The sequence below is a fragment of the Erythrolamprus reginae genome, chromosome 5 (genome assembly GCF_031021105.1).
Source record: "Erythrolamprus reginae isolate rEryReg1 chromosome 5, rEryReg1.hap1, whole genome shotgun sequence".
NCBI classification, from domain to species: Eukaryota; Metazoa; Chordata; class Lepidosauria; order Squamata; family Dipsadidae; genus Erythrolamprus; species Erythrolamprus reginae.
In genome coordinates, this window is record NC_091954.1 from 107050199 (window position 1) to 107069645 (window position 19447).

The 19447-nt window shown below is 38.9% G+C and overlaps 1 protein-coding gene across 1 annotated transcript in view; it reads left to right on the top strand.

Moving 5' to 3' along the window:
- PIK3CA (phosphatidylinositol-4,5-bisphosphate 3-kinase catalytic subunit alpha) overlaps positions 1-19447 on the top strand; it is a 48666-nt gene that overhangs the window by 17958 nt on the left and 11261 nt on the right. Inside the window, exons 2-15 of the mRNA XM_070753661.1 lie at positions 1610-1866; positions 3925-4339; positions 6776-6982; positions 8256-8506; positions 9289-9534; positions 10675-10760; positions 12103-12208; positions 12405-12557; positions 13792-13926; positions 14688-14812; positions 16322-16403; positions 16873-17037; positions 17583-17686; positions 19120-19291. Coding sequence (XP_070609762.1) covers positions 3988-4339; positions 6776-6982; positions 8256-8506; positions 9289-9534; positions 10675-10760; positions 12103-12208; positions 12405-12557; positions 13792-13926; positions 14688-14812; positions 16322-16403; positions 16873-17037; positions 17583-17686; positions 19120-19291 — 2184 coding nt within the window. The 5' untranslated portion in view covers positions 1610-1866; positions 3925-3987. The remainder of the gene's footprint in view (positions 1-1609; positions 1867-3924; positions 4340-6775; positions 6983-8255; positions 8507-9288; positions 9535-10674; positions 10761-12102; positions 12209-12404; positions 12558-13791; positions 13927-14687; positions 14813-16321; positions 16404-16872; positions 17038-17582; positions 17687-19119; positions 19292-19447) is intronic.

Here is a 19447-nt window from a genome sequence, read left to right on the forward strand (position 1 = left end):
ACTAAATACCTTATAAATGTACATAGACATGTATTGATTGATAAGGCTGGTCAACTCCAAGAAAACACACACACTATTTGTGATATCAGCTTTAATCAATAACTATATTAATTGGTAACCTTATGAGGCATAAAGCAGAATCTAAGGTTACAAGAGAAAAAAATTCTATGCCCCTTAAAATACCTTCCTCATTCTACAGTATATAACCGTGATGGTGAACCTATGGCATATCAATAGGCACACAAGCTCATGTCCGGCGCGCACGTTCGCACTGGCCAGCTGATTTTCAGGTCTTCTGGGCCCACTGAGAGTTAGGTAACAGGCTGTTTCCAGCCTCTGGAGGAGAGGGGCAGGCCCATTTTTTGCTCCCTCCCAAGCTCCAGAGCCTTTTTACTGGGCCAGTTCTGCCCTCCAAGGGGTGGGCAGGCTGTTTTTGCTCTCCCCAGACTCCTAGAAAGGCTCTGGAGTATGGGAAGAGTAAAAAACAGGCATGCCAGGAGCAGGAGAGTCATGTGCACATGCCTTGGGGGACACATGGAATTATGAGTGTGGGTACACACGCATGACCCCCCTGTTCCCCCGCCGCTTTTGTCACGCGAACCAAAAGAAGTCAAGATTTGTAAACCGAGCAGAAAGCACTATGAAAGAGTATACAGTGATCCCCCGGGTATTGCGACCCCGATCATTGCGAAACGGCTATATGGTGATTTTGCAACCCGGAAGTAAAAACACCATCTGCGCATGCGCGCCCTTTTTTCTATGGGCACGCATGCGTAGATGGCGCCGGGCAGATCAGCTGCTGGGCGGCTTCCCTGGGTCTCCTCTTGCTGGCGGGAGGGCGAGAAGCCCCCCCAGCACCCGCTCGCCCGCCGTTCGCCCAGCTCGCCTGCCGTTCACCACTTGCCCGCCATTCGCCCGGTCACCCGCCGTTCGCTCGCTGCTCGCCCGCCCTTCACCCGGCCACCCGCCGTTCGCTCGCTGCTCACCCGCCCTTTGCCCGGCCACCCGCCCTTCGCCGCTCGCTCACCCTTCGGCCGGCCACCCGCCATTCGCTCGCTGCTCGCCCGGCCACCCGCGTTCGTTTGGCTTCGGGACATGCCGGCGGCGACGTTTTAAAACAGCCGCGCGGCTTCCCAACTGAGTCCCGAAGTCAAAGGCGAACTTCGGGACTCAGTTGGGAAGCCGCGCGGCTGTTTTAAAACGTCGCCGCCGGCATGTCCCGAAGCCAAACGAACCCGGGTGGCCGGGCGAGCAGCGAGCGAAGGGCTGGTGGCCGGGCGAAGGGCGGGCGAGCGGCGGGCGCGGCAGTAGCGAGGAGTTTGCGTGGGCGGCGGGGAAACCCCAATCTTCGGCTCCTCGCTGCTGCGGCGGAAGTATGCGCAGATGGTGTTTTTACTTCCGCAGCGCTACTTCGCGCAAAACCAATCATTGCGAGGGGTCCTGGAACGGAACCCTCGCAATGATCGGGGGATCACTGTACTGTATAAGTGCTATTGCTATTACGGTAGTATCTGAGTCCTTGTATCTTTGTAGCTTTCCATGATACAGTTTGTTGAAATAATTCTTTTTCCTTTGTCTGACTTTCTCTCTCTCTCTCTCTCTTTTATAGGGTAGTCATATGACTTGGACATTTACCCTTCAATAGCTATGTTGAATTTGATTATAAGTTTAATATATTCAAACAGTATGATGTCCAGGAGTTGAGAAGAGGTTCATATAGAGTTTCTAAAATGTTTCTGGATGATAGAAAAATTTTATTCTTATATTGCAACAATTGGATAACAGAGAACTTCCCAATTATGTGACCACCATGTGAAGTAGGGAGCTGTGTGAGATCTCCCTGTTCCAAAATAATAAGACTTACAGGTACGTTTTTATTTTATTTGCTTATTTATTTCTCTTTTAAACCCACCAGTCTAGTCTGCAGGTGATGTGATTTTGTTTAGGGGCAATTAGAAAGTCACATCATCTACTCTAACTTGCAGAAACAAATAAAATATATAGCAAACATTTAAATGCTGCTGTACCTTAATTCCAAGCATAATTTAAAAGAAATGTTTAGGCTTTAAAAAGAAACTGTTTCTAGGGAATCCTTTGAAGAATTGATACCCCGATTAACAAGAAAAATATGGCTGAAGTTCGTATGTGGCTTTATTGGAGTAAACACCATTCTTTTAACTGAGAGATATTAATTGGGCACAGTCCAAGAATAAATTAGACTTTGCCTTTGTTAAATTCAAACTATTTCAGTATTTTGCATTTTTAAAGAAGATCCACTTTCAGTTTACATTGGTCTTATCTATTTTTATTAGTCAATGCAGAAATTCTGAAAGCTGAATTACCTTGAGACCTGCCCTCCAAAATATGCTGGAGTGATCAAGGTCTAGCTTATTTATTTATATATTTGTTTGTTTGTTTGTTTGTTTGTCCAATACACAAATACATAGGAAGAAAAATAGACATGTAGTAATATATGTAAGGGTAAAGTGAACTTAGAGGAGAGGATATATGAAAGAAAGAAAATATATATGATAAGTGAGAGAAAGGAAAGACAATTGGACAGGGGACGAAAGGCACACCAGTGCACTTATGTACACCCCTTACTGGCCTCTTAGGAACCTGGAGAGGTCAATCGTGGAGAGTCTAAGGGAGAACTGTTGGGTGTTAGGGGTTGACACAATTGAGTCTGGTAATGAGTTCCACGCTTTGATAACTCGATTGTTAAAGTCATATTTTTTACAGTCAAGTTTGGAGCGGTTCGTATTAAGTTTGAATCTGTTGCATGCTCTTGTGTTGTTGAGACGTGTAAATTTTAAAATTCCATGAATGGAGGTCTGTTAAAGTGGGTATGCATGTACACTATATATATGAGAACTGTCCCATGTGTGCATAGCACAAACAAGGTTCTCTGACAGAGCAAAAAACTATATGAGTTTAAGAACATATGTGCTTACCAAATGCAAATCTAGTAAAATTCCTTTGTTACTTTCTTAACAATATAATTCAGAGCAGGGGTGGTTCTGGCTTGCCTCATTGACGGTTCGCTTCCTGGCGCACCACACAGGCACATTGAGTACTGTTCACGCACATGTGCAGTTCTAAAAATCCAGTCCTGGTTTGGACTGGTTCTATGGAACTGATAGTTACTTGGAATGGATCACTAGAACCCAGGCCTGCCACGCCCCCAAACCAGCTCTCTTGGTGGTGACATAGTCGCTGCCATTTTGGGTTTTTGCTTCTGTGAACACTAAAAGCTGTTTTCTGCTTCTGTGCACTATAAGATGCATCTGACGCACCTGACCGTATGATGCATCTAGGTTTAGAAGAGGGGGGGGAAATCAGGCGGAGCCTAAGAGGATCATAGATAGGTGTCCTCTCATGTGCCAGCTCTGTCTATTGACTCCTGCACTGCGGAAAAGAAACAGGGCAATGACAAAGACAGAAGAGGTGGGGTTCAGCACTGTAAAAGGACCCCACTATCACACCCTGGCTGCTATTCAGCGAAGAACTAGTACCAACAGAGACATTTCTACTGACTTTTTGGGGGTGGGGGTGGGGGTGGGGAGGAAGTGCGTCTTATGGAGCAAAATGCCTGGTGTTTCTGTTCTGTTAAACTCTATCTGGAAAATTTTTCCATCTTTGATTGCTGCCAATTCTGTTTCCTATTTTCTATTGGGTGGGTTTTTAGGTCTCTCTTAGGCATGGTGGAATACTTTGTCACTGCAGACATGCTCCTAGTCAAAAGTGGTTTGCAATATTATTAATTTTTCAATGATCCGTAGGGTGGTACAATTAATCTAATTATGAAGACTGGAAAGAAAATTGTTGACAGATCTTGTATTTGTTGTTGCAGTGCCTAGTTCTGAAGGTGTGACATGAGTTGTGATTGTGAAAACACACATAAATCTGTTTATCTTTGCTTAGCCTTTCCTACAGGAATCTACAATCATATTTTTTTGATAATATTCAAAGAAGAGGCCTAACAAAATGCCTCCACGACCATCATCCGGTGAATTATGGGGCATGCACTTAATGCCACCAAAAATCCTAGTAGAATGTCTTCTACCTAACGGGATGATAGTGACTTTAGAATGCCTCCGTGAGGCCACCTTGTTAAATATTAAGCATGAACTCTTCAAAGAAGCTAGAAAATACCCTCTCTATCAGCTCCTTCAAGACGAGTCATCTTACATTTTTGTAAGTGTTACCCAAGAAGCAGAAAGAGAAGAGTTCTTTGATGAAACCCGGCGATTGTGTGATCTGCGGCTCTTCCAGCCTTTTTTAAAAGTGATAGAACCAGTGGGCAACAGAGAAGAGAAGATTCTGAATCGAGAAATTGGTGAGGCTGGCTCTCTTAATTTATTACAACTGTACATATGACTTACTGTTTATTGCACCTATTTATGATTTAGTGTGTGCTGTTTAAAATACTTCTAAAGAAAGGTGTCTCACTTCCCATCAACCTTAGAGAGAGGTGATTCATACGATCGGCACTGCTAGTTTTTCAGGAAATGTGATTGAACGACCTTTCACCTGATTTTAATTGGGTGAGGAGATGTGTTCTCTACATTGTCATGTATACAAAACAATAATTTAGTACATGTTCGAATGCTTCCTCAACTGTGTTGACTGCCAGTCTTCTAGAACAGTTTAAGGTGGGAGTGCTAATCTTTCAATTACTTGGGGAAAGAATATGTTAAAGGAAGATTTCCTTTCATATGGAGCTGTCTGTCCATTGTCTCGAGGTACAGTGTTCCCTCGATTTCCGCGGGGGATGCGTTCTGAGACCGCCCGCGAAAGTCGAATTTCCGCGAAGTAGAGATGCAGAAGTAAATACACTATTTTTGGCTATGAACAATATCCCAAGCCTTCCCTTAACACTTTAAACCCCTAAATTGCAATTTCCCATTCCATTAGCAACCATTTAGATTATTACTCACCATGTTTATTTATTAAAGTTTATTTTAAAAAAATGTTTTTTAAAGGCAGACGAAAGTTTAGCGATGACATATGACATCATCGGGTGGGGAAAAACATGGTATAGGGGGGGGAAACCGCAAAGTATTTTTTAATTAATATTTTTGAAAAACCGTGGTATAGATGTTTCGCGAAGTTCGAACCCGCGAAAATCGAGGGAACACTGTACAGTATTTGCAATCCTAAGTGGTGGGCACTTTTATTGTTTATGTTTTTGCGGTTGTTTTTAATACTTTAAATAATTTTGTGAAATGCCCGGAAACTACAGTGTTTTGTTTAGAAGTATGCTTACAACCTGCAAAGCAGGAAAAAGAAATGTTTAAATATTAAAGAAATATTGTAACATTTGGGGAACAAATGGTTGTTTTATGGTCAACCAGGCCTTGATAGTCATTTTGTGAATACAGTGGTACCTCTACTTAAGAACTTAATTTGTTCCGTGACCGGGTTCTTAAGTAGAAATGTTTGTAAGTAGAAGCAATTTTTCCCATAGGAATTAATGTAAAAGTAAATAATGCATGCAAACCCATTAGGAATTTGGGTGGGAGGAAGAGGAGGAAGAAGAGGAAGAAGACAGTTGCTGCCCAGTGTGAAGGGAGTGTTTCTTTTCTCTGGGCGCTGGCAGAGGTAGAGGCGTTCTTAAGTAGAGGTACCACTGTATTTGTTTGTTTAGTATTTATTTATTATTTTGACTTGTATGCCGCCCAACTCCATACGGCTAACAGCAATATAAACCCTTAAAAACAGCAGTATAAAACTATAAAAACAATTAAAAACAATAACACAGCTATAACGTTCATCCATATGGCCAGAATAAGATGGAGCCATTCACCTGCTCCAGGCTTGCCAGAAAAGCCATGTTTATACAATATATACAATCTGCTCACCTCAGTTTCTGTAATTATATGGTTGTGTCTAACACCTCCAAAATTGATGTGCTCAGTAGCTCAAAAATATTGTTTTACTCTTCCAGTAATGAAGCAGTCTCTTAACATACAATGAAAATTTAATTTGTCCTGCACCACTGCTTGCTTTTATCCTTCCTTTTATGTGAGCCAATGTTTAGAACAACTCAGTGAAATGGTAATTTCTTCCATTCTATTAAGAAAAAAGAAGGGTTAACTGGGAAGGAAAAAGTCAGGGGAGGGGAAGTTGGTGCCTCTTGGACAAAGAAGACTACAGATAGATCTCAACGTAGGACCATACTTGGGACTGGACTTTTGATTGTAAGTCATTGCAGTTATAAATAGGGGTGCCCGCATGCCGAAACCCAATAAACAGTGGTGTGCTGATCCAGTTGTAAATATAACTGGATTACCTTGATAAGGGGACTCATTTCACATCTACCTTAGACTGAAGAACTACCTCCAGTTCTTGGGTCACCTCCTGGGGAGCATGCTTGAGCCAAGGTGGTGCAGCAGGTAGAGTGCAGTACTGCAGGCCACTGAAGCTAAGGGTAGATCTGCTGGTCAGCGGTTCAAATCTCATTACTGGCTCACTCAGCCTTCCATCCTTCCGAGGTGGGTAAAATGAGGACCTGGATTTGGGGAGGGAGGGGCAATATGCTGGCTCTGTTAAAAAATGGTACTGTATTGCTAACGTGTTGTAAGCCGCCCTGAGTATAAGGAGAAGGGCAGCATAAAAAAGTCAGATGGATGGATGGAGAGAGAGAGAAAGAAAGAAAGCTTGATATTCAAGCCCAGAGCTGGGTTTTGTCAAATCTCCAGCAGGTTTTGAGATGGGGGAACCCTGCACTCTGGCACAGTATCAAAGGAGGTGTTTTTCTTTCTTTTTTTAGGTTTTGCCATTGGCATGCCCGTTTGTGAATTTGACTTGGTGAAGGATCCAGAAGTTCAGGATTTCAGAAGAAACATTCTTAATGTTTGTAAAGAAGCAGTAGAACTACGAGATGCTAATGCCCCCCACAGCAGAGCCTTGTATGTCTGTCCCCCAAACATAGAATCATCTGACCTACCAAAGCATATATACAATAAACTTGATAAAGGTAAAGGAAATGCATTAATTGGTTGTTTTCAGCATTCATACAATGGGGGCTGATACTTTATGAGTTTGTACCGTAGATTTTAAAGCAAACTTTGAAGTGCACGACATGCTGGTCTATGTCCATAATAGATTTTATTTGATGTGCACTGTTCTCACACCAGAGTAATCTATTCAGCACAAATAGTTTATTTTAAAGATGCACATTTAATTGTTTGGTGTAACCCATTTCTTTTCAAGATAAATAACAATCACAAACTTTCCAGAAGTTTTTTGTTATTTATTGCATAGTAAACCACTAATGAATTCAGGTGTTGTTTCCTAAGTGGAATTTAAATGTTGTAGCAAGATTCCCCCCCCCCCCACACACACACACACACCCTCCAGTTTTGCCTGTTAGATTTATTTGAATGCTCTGGTACAATTGTAAACAAAAGGAGAAACTTGACTTGATGCAATCAGTTCCCCTTCCTATCCAAGCAAACTCTTTCTGCTCTACAACAGCAATTTTTCTTTCTCTCTCCCCTCCTTCCTGTGCTGCCTTCAGTTTGTTCCAGAAAGATGCAGCACCTCTGGGCCCTAGGGCCCTCCACCCCACCTGCCTCCTGCTGTTCCTTCCGATACATCCTGAATCTATTTAAACCCATTTACTGATTTCTACTTCTCACCCTGCTACAGTTTATTAGTGTGTCAATTTATAATCCTGTTGCCTTATAGCCTTTGCATTTATGTTTCTAATTGTTACAGTTATGGCTGAAAAAGATACTTACTATTTTTTGCTTTGTTTTAATTTTAGGATAGGTATGAACTAGAGCAGTGATGGCAAACCATTTTTCCCTTGGGCGCCGAAAGAGTGTGTGTGCACGCTATCGCACATGTGCGCGTGCCCACACCCTTAATTGAATGCTTGGAGAGGCTGGAAATGGCCTGTTTCCCAACTTCTGGTGGGCCCAGTAGGCTCGTGTTTCTCCCTCCCCAAGCTCCAAAGGCTTTTCAGGAGCCGAGGGAGGGTAAAAATGCCCTTTTCCATCCCGCCGGAAGCTCTCTGGAAGCCAAAAACACCCTTCCAGAGCCTCAGGGCAAGCCAAAAATCAGCTGGCCAGCACGCACATGCACATTGAAGCTGAGCTAGGGCAACAGCTTGTGTGCCAGCAGATATGGCTCCGCGTGCCATCACTGAACTAGAGTAACATAAAAGGGGCAGAGATATTGCATTCTGTCTGCTGTTGCATGGTATGATGCTTAGTGCAATCTCAACCAAATTTCTTCTTTCTCAGGTCAAATAATAGTAGTTATTTGGGTCATAGTCTCCCCCAACAATGACAAACAGAAGTACACCTTAAAAATCAATCATGATTATGTACCAGAACAAGTAATTGCTGAAGCAATCAGGAAAAAAACACGTAGTATGTTGCTATCGTCAGAACAGCTGAAACTCTGTGTGCTGGAGTACCAGGGGAAATATATCTTAAAAGTCTGTGGCTGTGATGAGTATTTGTTAGAAAAGCACCCACTGAGTCAGTATAAGGTAAGTGAATATTAAGTATATTTTCAAAATTAATGTCATTAATCCAAGCTACAGTTGGGAAACTATGCAAACTGATATGGAAGGGTGCAAAATATGATGTTCTGAAACTATTTTTTATGTGTGTGTTATTTAGCTAGTTTACTGGGAAATTTCAGTTTTGAATATTCCATTTATTCCATTATATTCCACTCTACTAAACAAATAATTCCCTCAACACTGTCAAACTTTTTACTAAGTCTGCACTTATATTTCTACTAATTTTTGATCATCATTCCTATCATCCTTTTCCTCACACTTAGGACTGTATGACTGTAACTTTTTGTTTGTATCCTAAGATTTTTATTAATATTGATTGTTTCTTCATTGCTTATTTGACCCCTATGACAATCATTAAGTGTTGTACCACATGATTCTTGACAAATCTATATTTTCTTTTATCTACACTGAGAGCATATGCACCAAGACAAATTCCTTGTGTGTCCAATCACACTTGGCTAATAAAGAATTCTATTCTATTATATTCTATTCACTTAATACTGTATAATGTATTATTATGTAGTGGAAATCAGTCAATCTCCAGCATTTAACACTTTATTTAACCGTAGCTTGAGTATTGCATGTTAGTTTCATTAGATATTGATGTTGTGTTGCCTTCTTGGCCCTAAATATCAAATACTTAATAGTGCTAACATTGTGAACTTCCTAGCTAAGTAAGTATGATTTAGAAGAGGTATGTCCAGGATAGTCACGTGCTTTTGTCTTGTTCTGCTTACCTATTTCAGTACATTCGGAGCTGTATCATGCTTGGCCGAATGCCCAATTTGATGCTGATGACTAAAGAGAGTCTCTATGCCCAGCTGCCTTTGGATACATTTGCAATGCCATCTTATTCTAGGCGTATTTCTACTGCTACTCCTTACATGAATGGGGAAGCGTCTGCCAAATCTCTCTGGGCTATTAACAGTAATCTGAGAATTAAAATTCTCTGTGCTACTTATGTAAATGTAAATATTCGGGACATTGATAAGGTAGGAGAGGAACTCTGGATGTGTGGGTATGATAGTTGTGTTCCTAATTAGCAGTATCAAAATACAGTGGCACCTCTACTTAAGAACTTAATTCGTTCCGTGACCAAGTTCTTAAGTAGAAACGTTCTTAAATAGAAGCAATATTTCCCATATGAATCAATGTAAAAGCAAATATTGTGTGCAAACCCATTAGGAAAGAAATAAAAACTCGGAATTTGGGTGGGAGGAGGAGGAGGAGAGTTGCTTCGAAGGAAGAAGGTGAGGGGAGGGGAATTTAAAAAATCCAAAACTTTAAGGCTTTAAAAATGAGATAGAGAGACTCTGAGGCGGCGAGGAGGAGCATGCGCCTCCCATACACCCGGCGTGAGGCTGCCTCCCGTACACTGTGCCAGAGAGAGAAACCCAGGGGGAATGGCAGGAAACTGGCTGGGCTTTCATGCTACTCTCAAATTTCCTGGGAATTTTTTCTGGGCTTTTCTTAAGTAGAAAATAGTTCTTAAGTAGAGGCAAAAAAATCTTGAACACCCAGTTCTTATCTAGAAAAGTTCTTAAGTAGAGGCGTTCTTAGGTAGAAGTACCACTGGATGTCTGATGCTGGGATTATTTAACAAAAACAATCTAATCAGTCATGGAAATTGATTAGTAAATGTTCTGATGAGGGTAGCATGGGTACCTTTTATTGAAATTTATGAGTTTTCGTTCACCACTTGAATCATCTTAAAATATGTTTTGTTACCAACTTGTTTTTCCTTTGGGTACTCATTCAAATTTGAACTATTATCAGAAATCCAGTAAACTTTTACATAGGGCCTTGATTTTATCCTGCAGAGTTTTAATACTTGCATTTACTCTTAAATGTGGTGGATTTCCAACATAAAATAAAAGTAATTTTGCTAAGTTCTTCTGTTAAAAAGAAAACAATGTTTATTGGCCTATACATGCTAATTCTATTTAATTCGAAAGTTGTCCTTATTTGCCTTGAGTTATTTATAAAAAACAGTACAAGCAGGATACAAATAAAAAAAATTATTTATTACTTGGATTTATATGCCAATTGATTAATTTTCTGCATACATTTTGCTTTTCTTGGACCAGTGTCAATTTTTAGTGACTCTATGATTATGTTTATGCTTTTTTCAGATTTATGTCCGAACTGGTATCTATCATGGAGGAGAGCCTTTATGTGATAATGTAAATACTCAAAGAGTACCTTGCTCCAATCCCAGGTAAATGATACAAATGAAATAAAGAAAAAAAACCTAACCCTTTGTATTAACAGAGCACATCATGAGGATGAAATTGTAGGATGTGTTTACTTATATCCAATTGTAGAAGGATGGGTGGCATATTGTGGCATGTTACTTTTTTACTTAATGAAGAGTTGTGGCAACTAACGTCTATGCGTAATTTGATATTTTTATATGAGCCAAATCCAGATGATTAGATTCAAATTTTCTCTATCAAGAGTATGCTTAATAATTTATTTCCTTGCTCATAAAGAATGAATTTGTCTTGTGACATTGCACTTTATGACCGCATCACGTAGCAATAGAAATTCCCATCCCAACTGAGGTCAAAAGCTAAGGAATACCTTTATTGCTCATGACCATCATTTGGATATTTTGTTTTGTGTAGTTAAGTTCTTTGAACAAGTATTAGAATGTTTCTTCCTGGGATTATGCAATTCCTATACAGTAGTACCTCTAGATACGAGTTTAATTCATTCCAGAAGGGAGCTTGTATGTCGAACAACTCATATCTGGAACAAATGCCTTTAGCCTTTGTTTTTCCCTGCCGAGATAACCAGAAGCAAGGATTCTTGCGCCACCTAGTGGACGCTCAGCTCGTATCCCGAATTTGAGCTCGGGTCTTGAAAAGAAATTTCTCTCCCCTCGTGGCTCGTATCTTGGAATACTCGCATGTGGAGCAGCTCGTATCTAGAGGTACTACTGTATTATGCTTCACCCAAGTGCAGTATAGCCAACTGTTAACTCTAAAGCTGAAATCTGTCTCTTTTGCTCTCTAATCCTACATAAATAATAATAATAATAATAATAATAATAATAATAATAATAATTTATTAGATTTGTGTACCACGCTCAGTATTAATAATGGCATAGGGCATTCTGGCTAGCACTAACAGAGTTGCATTCAAAATTGAATGTTCAAAATAGCCTTTCTGCAAATTTGCAGAAATTAAGTTAAAATTTACCTAGTTTTAATAACAGATTAACTCTTGTTGAAGTCAGCCCCTAAGCCAAGGGTGTAAAAACCGCGGCCCATGGCCGGATGCATCATGTGCTGGCCACCCCAACACCCAGTTTAGTGAAAGGGGAAAAATTCACACGATGACGACATGATGATGTGAGTTTGACGCCTCTGCTCTAAGCTCTTTAGAGCTTTTCTGATGACTACTGATTGTGCTGTACCTGCCCCATTAGAGTAACTAACTAAACTGTTTCAGTTCTACACAGAAAGTAATCAGTAATGGCTAAAAATCTGTGTTACCAATATTTGGTTTACCATGTCATTGAAAAGTATTTGGCAATAAACTTATCTCTCTTTCAGATGGAATGAATGGCTGCAATATGAGATGCTTGTTTTTGATCTTCCACGCGCTGCTCGGCTTTGCCTTTCTATCTGCTCTGTTAAAGGCAGAAAGGGTGCAAAGGAGGTAAAATTCTTCCTATTGATAATTAGAAATGAAGTAGGGCGAATTGTTGTTTTAAAAATATTCTCAACATTTATACTGTCATGATTGATAAAAGTAGTACTGTAACTTATGTTTCCTCATTTATTTCCTTTAAATCTGAGCTTGCAGTATCTTACTAATAGAGAAGACTAAACACTGATTGTTTGCTCTTTTGAAGGAGCACTGTCCATTGGCGTGGGGAAACATTAACATGTTTGATTACACAGACACTCTTGTTTCTGGCAAAATGGCTCTGAATCTGTGGCCTGTCCCTCATGGTTTAGAAGACCTTCTTAATCCCATTGGAGTCACCGGATCTAACCCAAATAAGGTAAATAATAATAACAACTCAGTAGATAAATAAAAAGACCAAACTCAGTCCAAGCATCTGACTGATTTATATGGCCAACCATAATAATAATACCAGAGGAAAGAAGAGTATAAGGCAAAGAATTGGAGAGGATCAAAAAGTACCAATATCTGAAAATCCAAATTGAAAGACTGTGGTATAATTGGAGAGAAATTTGGTCTACTATTGGTTAGGACAGCAGGCTAGAAAGTCGGAGACCATGAGTTCAAGTCCCACTTTAGGCATAAAAACCAGACTTTGAGCCTGTAACCAGACCAATGTCTCTCAGACCAATCTATCTTAGAGGGTTGTTGTTGTGGGGAAAATAGGAGGAATAAGGAACATTAGATATGTTCACTGCCTTCAATTAATTATAAAAATAATAAACGCAGGATACAAATAAACAGATGGCCCCGGTAGTCCCAATACTATGTGTTATACCAAAACATCTTGGATGGCACTTAAAAAAATTGTGCATTGAAAAAAATTCCATCTGTCAATAATAAAAGTCCACACGCTTGGATCTGCACTTAAACTGCTCTAGTACATAATAGCATTCAAACGTTTTGGGAATAATTCAATGCATCTGAAGGTTAATACCTGCTAATGAACTGGCAGGTGTGATTTCACATTATTGTGTTTATAATAAAATATTTCAAACCAATTTCTAGCATACTTCATTGTCTTAAATCAGAGGTTTTGGTTATAATTCCTAATAATTGTCTGTAAAATATCCCATCATAGATTCAAACCCTTTAAAAGATTTGGTTGGCTTCATTTCTTTTCAAGTTAGGTGAACCCATCATTTTTAAAGTTACAGAAGAAAGAAATTGCAAGATAATATTAATTGTATTTATTTTTAATTAATTTAAAATTTTGCTCAAATTAAACTATTTTTTCTATGCTTCATTTACTTTCATTTGCATTCCATTCTGTTTTTTTCAATAATGAGGTTGTAAAATATTATTTCGGACGTAGTTAGGATTCACATGGCTCTTTCATTTAACACACAAATAAACAACAACTAACAAGCATGAAAAGTGTTGGGCAGAAGTCCCTGCTTCAGCTTTCAACAGAAACATTCATTTTATCTGTACAGGATTACATGCAAGAAACAATACTTATGATCTAAGGCACTTAAATATTTTAGTTATTTTAAGTTTTGTATTTTCACCCTATTTCTGTCTATAAATGAAAGAACGTGTTTTCTCTTTAGGAAACTCCTTGTTTGGAACTGGAATTTGATTGGTTTAGCAGTCCTGTTAAGTTTCCTGACATGTCAGTAATAGAAGAACATGCTAACTGGATTATTTCTCGAGAACAGGGATTTAATTACAACCATGCAGGGCTGGTAAGGACTTTTTTTTTCTTTCCCTAGTTTTCTTGGGGCTAAGAACATGAACAACGAGCCACAGCAAACTCTTAGGTTCTTTGTGTATAGAAATGTAGCTATCAACCTGCCCTTTAAATTCCAAAATAAAATAGCTGTTGCTTTACATCTTCAAAATGTAAAATTTTAAATTATATAGTACTAATGGTATCAGTTCAGTGTTGTGACTTGACCTAACAATAAAATTGTAACTATCTGTATTCACCTGTTGGAGAAACCAAGTAATCTACTGTATACCTGAGTCCTCACCTGACTGAAAACTCCAAACAGGCTCATTAATATTATTGCCCCCCTTTGGATGTATTCCATATTAAGTCATTGAATAGCTTTTATTAAATGTAAACATTTTTTTTAAAAAAATAATATGTTGAAAAATTATTGTTTAATGGTACAGGGAAGCCACAGGGAAGTCCATTAAATTATGTCACAGTGGAAAAAAACATTAAATCATCCATGTCTAAGTCTACACTGTTGTATTTTTAAACCATTTGAGGAAGCATCAAAACCTATATGAAGGTCCATGGAATTTAATGTACCTTTTTTAGTGCTGAACAAAGAAATACTTTTACCATTATAGACCTTTAACATATGTAACAGAAATATTCCTAAACAGAGTTTTCCGTCAGCTGCTTCAGAACATAAAATAAGTCTTTTTGAGCACTTTTGGTAATAAGAGCACTAGGTTCTTGTTATATGAATGATGCTATGTATTTCTTCCACAGAGCAATAGAATAGCTAGAGATAATGATTTAAGAGAAAACGACAAAGAGCAGCTCCGGGCAATCTGTACTAGAGATCCCTTATCTGAAATAACTGAACAAGAAAAAGACTTCCTTTGGAGCCACAGGTATAAGAACCAGCTTTTCAGTATGTAAATGATATTATAGAGCATAGCTGTGTCTGTGGTCCTTAGATATGATCCAGCTGCCCCTAAACCTTGGGTAGAGGTTTGTTTTTTATAGAGAGAGTTTTATTTCTGTAAGCTGCCCAGAGTCATTATGGGTGAATTAGGTGTCCATAAAAAAAATCTTAATAAATAAAGAAACCTCCTAGTCCTGTGATGGTGAACCTATGGCACACATGCTCAGAGGTGCCACACAGAGCCCTCTCTACTGGCACATGCGCCATTGCCCCAGGTCATACCTTTTGTGGCATTTCTTTCGTGAGCTTCTGTTTCCCTGCAAATGACGAAACAGAAGCTCACGAAAGAAAAAGGTCTCACCTCTGGTGTTGGGATGCCCTGCCTCCCGCCCCCCAGCTGGTTTTCAGGTCTCTGTTGTGCAGGTGAACTTGCATGTCCCTCGGGGATGTGTCTAACTTGCCTCGCTACCAGTTCCCTTCCTCCCGCGCTTCACACAAAAATGTCACTTTGTATGAAACCGTTGCTTTACGCACGCGCATGCGCAGTGACAAAAAAAATGAAAACAAGACGGCAACCACATTCACAGTGGCGGAAACTCTGCTTCTGTGCATGCTTAGCAGGAAAAAAATATATTATTATTATTTAATGGTGGCGTCCACGGACTGGCATCAACAGAACTGAACAAAAGCAACGTGAGAAAATATTATTTCACTGAAAGAGTAGTAGATCCTTGGAACAAACTTCCAGCAGACGTGGTTGGTAAATCCACAGTAACTGAATTTAAACATGCCTGGGATAAACATATATCCATTGTAAGATAAAATACAGGAAATAGTATAAGGGCAGACTAGATGGACCTTGAGGTCTTTTTCTGCCGTCAGTCTTCTATGTTTCTATATTTCTAACTGGGTCCATGACATCATCAGCGGGTCTCTACCAGTTCAAGTGAACTGGTTCGAATCAGGTGGAACCCACCCCTGATGTCTGTACATTTGCACATGTCCCACGCATTCGTGCATGCACCTTTCAGTTGGGCACTCGGTGTCTTAAAGGTTCCCCATCACTGAATCTATGTTAAACGTAGAAATAAAAAAAATGTACCAGGCAGTAGCTTGTGCTATCTGTATTTGTTTAAGCAACATATTAGTTCTCTAAATATATAGGGTTCAGTTCCAGTTTAAAACATGAGATTATTCCCAAAGTATTAAATGTGTTAAATGATTTAAATGTTTTACTTAAAGCCACCAAGATATTTTGAGATTATATTGATGACACTGTTTTTATATATCTTTTCTGGAGTATGGGCCCATGTCTCGCCTTAAGACTCACAAAGTATTCTTTTCATAGGAATTCTACTGACATTTTAAAATGTTCTTTTTTTAAAAAGTACTATCCTTAGTTTAATATATTATTTCTTGATTCACAGAGATTTCATACAGAAGTAATACATTGAATTATTTGTGCAATAGACTTCTCTCTGTCTCCTTTTTTCAGGCACTACTGTGTGTCTATGCCAGAAATCCTACCTAAGCTTCTTTTGTCTGTTAAATGGAATTCCAGGGATGAAGTAGCCCAGGTAACAACTCCATTGCTGAACAAGTGCCTTAAAAACTTGTTTATTAAACAGGACTTTTAATGTTTAATTATAGTAGGATGCTATAATATTATATCTGATGCAATATGTGATACAGTACTTGATAAGCTTCCCTGGGGCTACTGGGGCTATTGAATAGGTAGAGCACCATTAGCCGCCAAATACTATGGACTTGGGGAATTCTGGGAATTGAAGTCCTTCAGACTTAAAGTTGCCAAGATTGGAGACTGCCAAGAGTTGCCAGTTGCCAAGATTGCCAAGAAAGCAGTATTTGTTTCTTGCCAAGATTGGAGACCACTGGACTAAAATTATTTTATGTCCTCTTTCTGCACTTCTCAAGATACCTGTCTGTTCACCATTGGAAGCAGAGTATTAGCCTGAGAAGAATTTGGTCTGACTCAGAAGGTTGTTTTCATGACTGTAATCAAGAGTTTGCTCTCTTCTCACACAGATGTACTGCTTCATAAAAGACTGGCCCCAAATCAGGCCTGAGCAAGCAATGGAGCTATTGGACTGCAATTATCCGGATCCTATGGTGCGAGCCTTTGCAATTCGGTGTTTGGAAAAATACTTGACAGATGACAAACTCTCTCAGTATTTGATTCAGCTGGTTCAGGTACTATGCTTTGTTTGAAAAAAACTGTGCTTCTATTATCGGTACAGGAATTCAAAAGAAATTTCCCAAAGATAGTATGACAGAATTTTTCTCATGAAATTTTTAAAATGATTTGGAATTAGTTAATAGGAGAGCAAGGAAAGAATGTAAGCATCTACATTTCACAAATAAGCATCATTTTAAAAATGAAATAAAATCCTAAATAATTAGCTTGTCTAATAACCAAACCCCAATACCAGCCTAAAAGGGATCAGTCAGAAAACAGTACAGGATGTCTTGATTGAATTATCATTTCTTCATGGTGCTAACTGAGGAGGACTTATGTCAGGTCTTCGTAGATGTTGCCATCACAATATCCCCACTTCCATGTCTTTGTCAGATACTTTACAACATGCTTAGAGTTATATTGTGGCAGCTGGTCCCAATTACCACCATTAAGCAAAGACTACCTGTACATAAATAATCATGCTGATATCCTCAGGAGTGTTCCAGCCTTAGAAATATTGATAATGCCAATCACAATTCAATTTTGTTGTTATCTCTAGGTTCTGAAGTATGAACAGTACTTGGATAACCTCTTGGTAAGATTTTTACTCAAGAAGGCACTGACTAATCAGAGAATAGGACACTTTTTCTTTTGGCATTTAAAGTAAGTTTAGATTATTATTATTATTATTATTATTATTATTATTACTATTATTACTATTACTATTACTATTATTATTATTATGTCAGTACAACACAGCAAACGAGATCACTGCTGGATTTCGTATTTCATCACCAGTCGGGCGCTTCCCAAGCACCTAGGACTGCATGATGTAGCGGCGAATTATGTTTGCCGATCCCAGTAAAGCGTCCTTTTGCAATTGACAGATGGAGATTTTGTCAATTCCAATGGTTTTTAAATGTCCGCTGAGATCCTTTGGCACTGCGCCCAGCATGCCAAGTACCACTGGGCCACTTTCACGGGCTTATACCACAGTCGTTGCAGCTCGATTTTTAGATCTTCGTATTTTACTAATTTCTCTAGCTGCTTCTCCTCAATTCTGCTGTCTCCTGGGATTGCAATGTCGATGATCCATACGTTCTTTTTCTCCACGATCACAATGTCTGGTGTGTTATGCTTCAGAATTCAGTCAGTCTGAAGTTGGAAGTCCCACAGTAGTTTTGCTTGCTCGTTTTCGACCACTTTTTCGGGCTTATGATCCCACCAGTTCTTTGCCACTGGTAAATGGGAGTTCCGGCACAAGTTCCAGTAGATCATTATTATTAATATTATTATTAGTAGTAGTACTATTTATTTATTTATTTTCTTCATTAAACATGAAACTCAGTCTACTAAACATTTAAAAATGAATCACAAATATTATTGACTGGCACTGATGGTTGATAAGGGTTGCTGCCAGCATCCTAGGTATAGACCAAGTAGCTTCTTAAAATGTACCATGTTCCAAGTAGCACAGGTTTTTGCAATTCTGCTGGTGTTATTACAGGAGCTGCAATTTCTTGATGTATTTTGTAAAATTCTTGGACATGGTGCCAAGTGTCCTCATGACAGTGGTTATCATGGTTACATGTTTCATCCACAGTCTTGTGGTTTCGATGGCCAGGTCTCGATATTTCTTGTTTTTTTTCTAGTTCTTTTTCTTTGACTTTGGCATCTCCTGGTACAGCGTTAGCAATCAAATCCAATTAATAAATAAATAAGCAACCCCAAGGCCTCGGAGAGACATATAGATCAAATAAATAAATAAATAAATTGTCTGCTTTGGTATTATTATTGTTATTACTATTAATATTATTATTAAACTTTCTGAACCACCCATCTCCTTTAAAGAGTAAAGATAAGGAATGTAAACTTAACTATCTTGTGATTAAGAAGCTAAAATAATTTTTTAAAATGTTTTAAAAATATGCTTGAAAGTATACTTGATAAATAAGACCTTCCAGTAACTCTTTTGGCTCTCAAATAAATGCCAAAAAGTTGATGATATTAAACCATTATTGTAACATAAAATTGAATGTGTTTGTGAACGTCTTTAGCAATCTGTATCATTAAAGCTGAGATATTCTTATATATAGGTCTGAAATGCACAATAAAAATGTGAGCCAGAGGTTTGGTCTGCTCTTGGATTCCTACTGCCGAGCTTGTGGAATGTACCTAAAACATCTGAGCAGGCAGGTGGAAGCTATGGAAAAATTGATTAACCTCACCGATATCCTGAAGCAGGAGAAAAAGGACGAAACACAAAAGGTAAAATTATGCATGAGCAAAATAAGGTTTTAAATTGTGGTATGTTTTATATTTTTATTTTACTATTAGATTGATTAGATACAGTCTATAGATATAGATATAGGTTATATCAGTATATTTTGCTCAAGGTGGCAAGTATACTCATTCCTCCTCTTA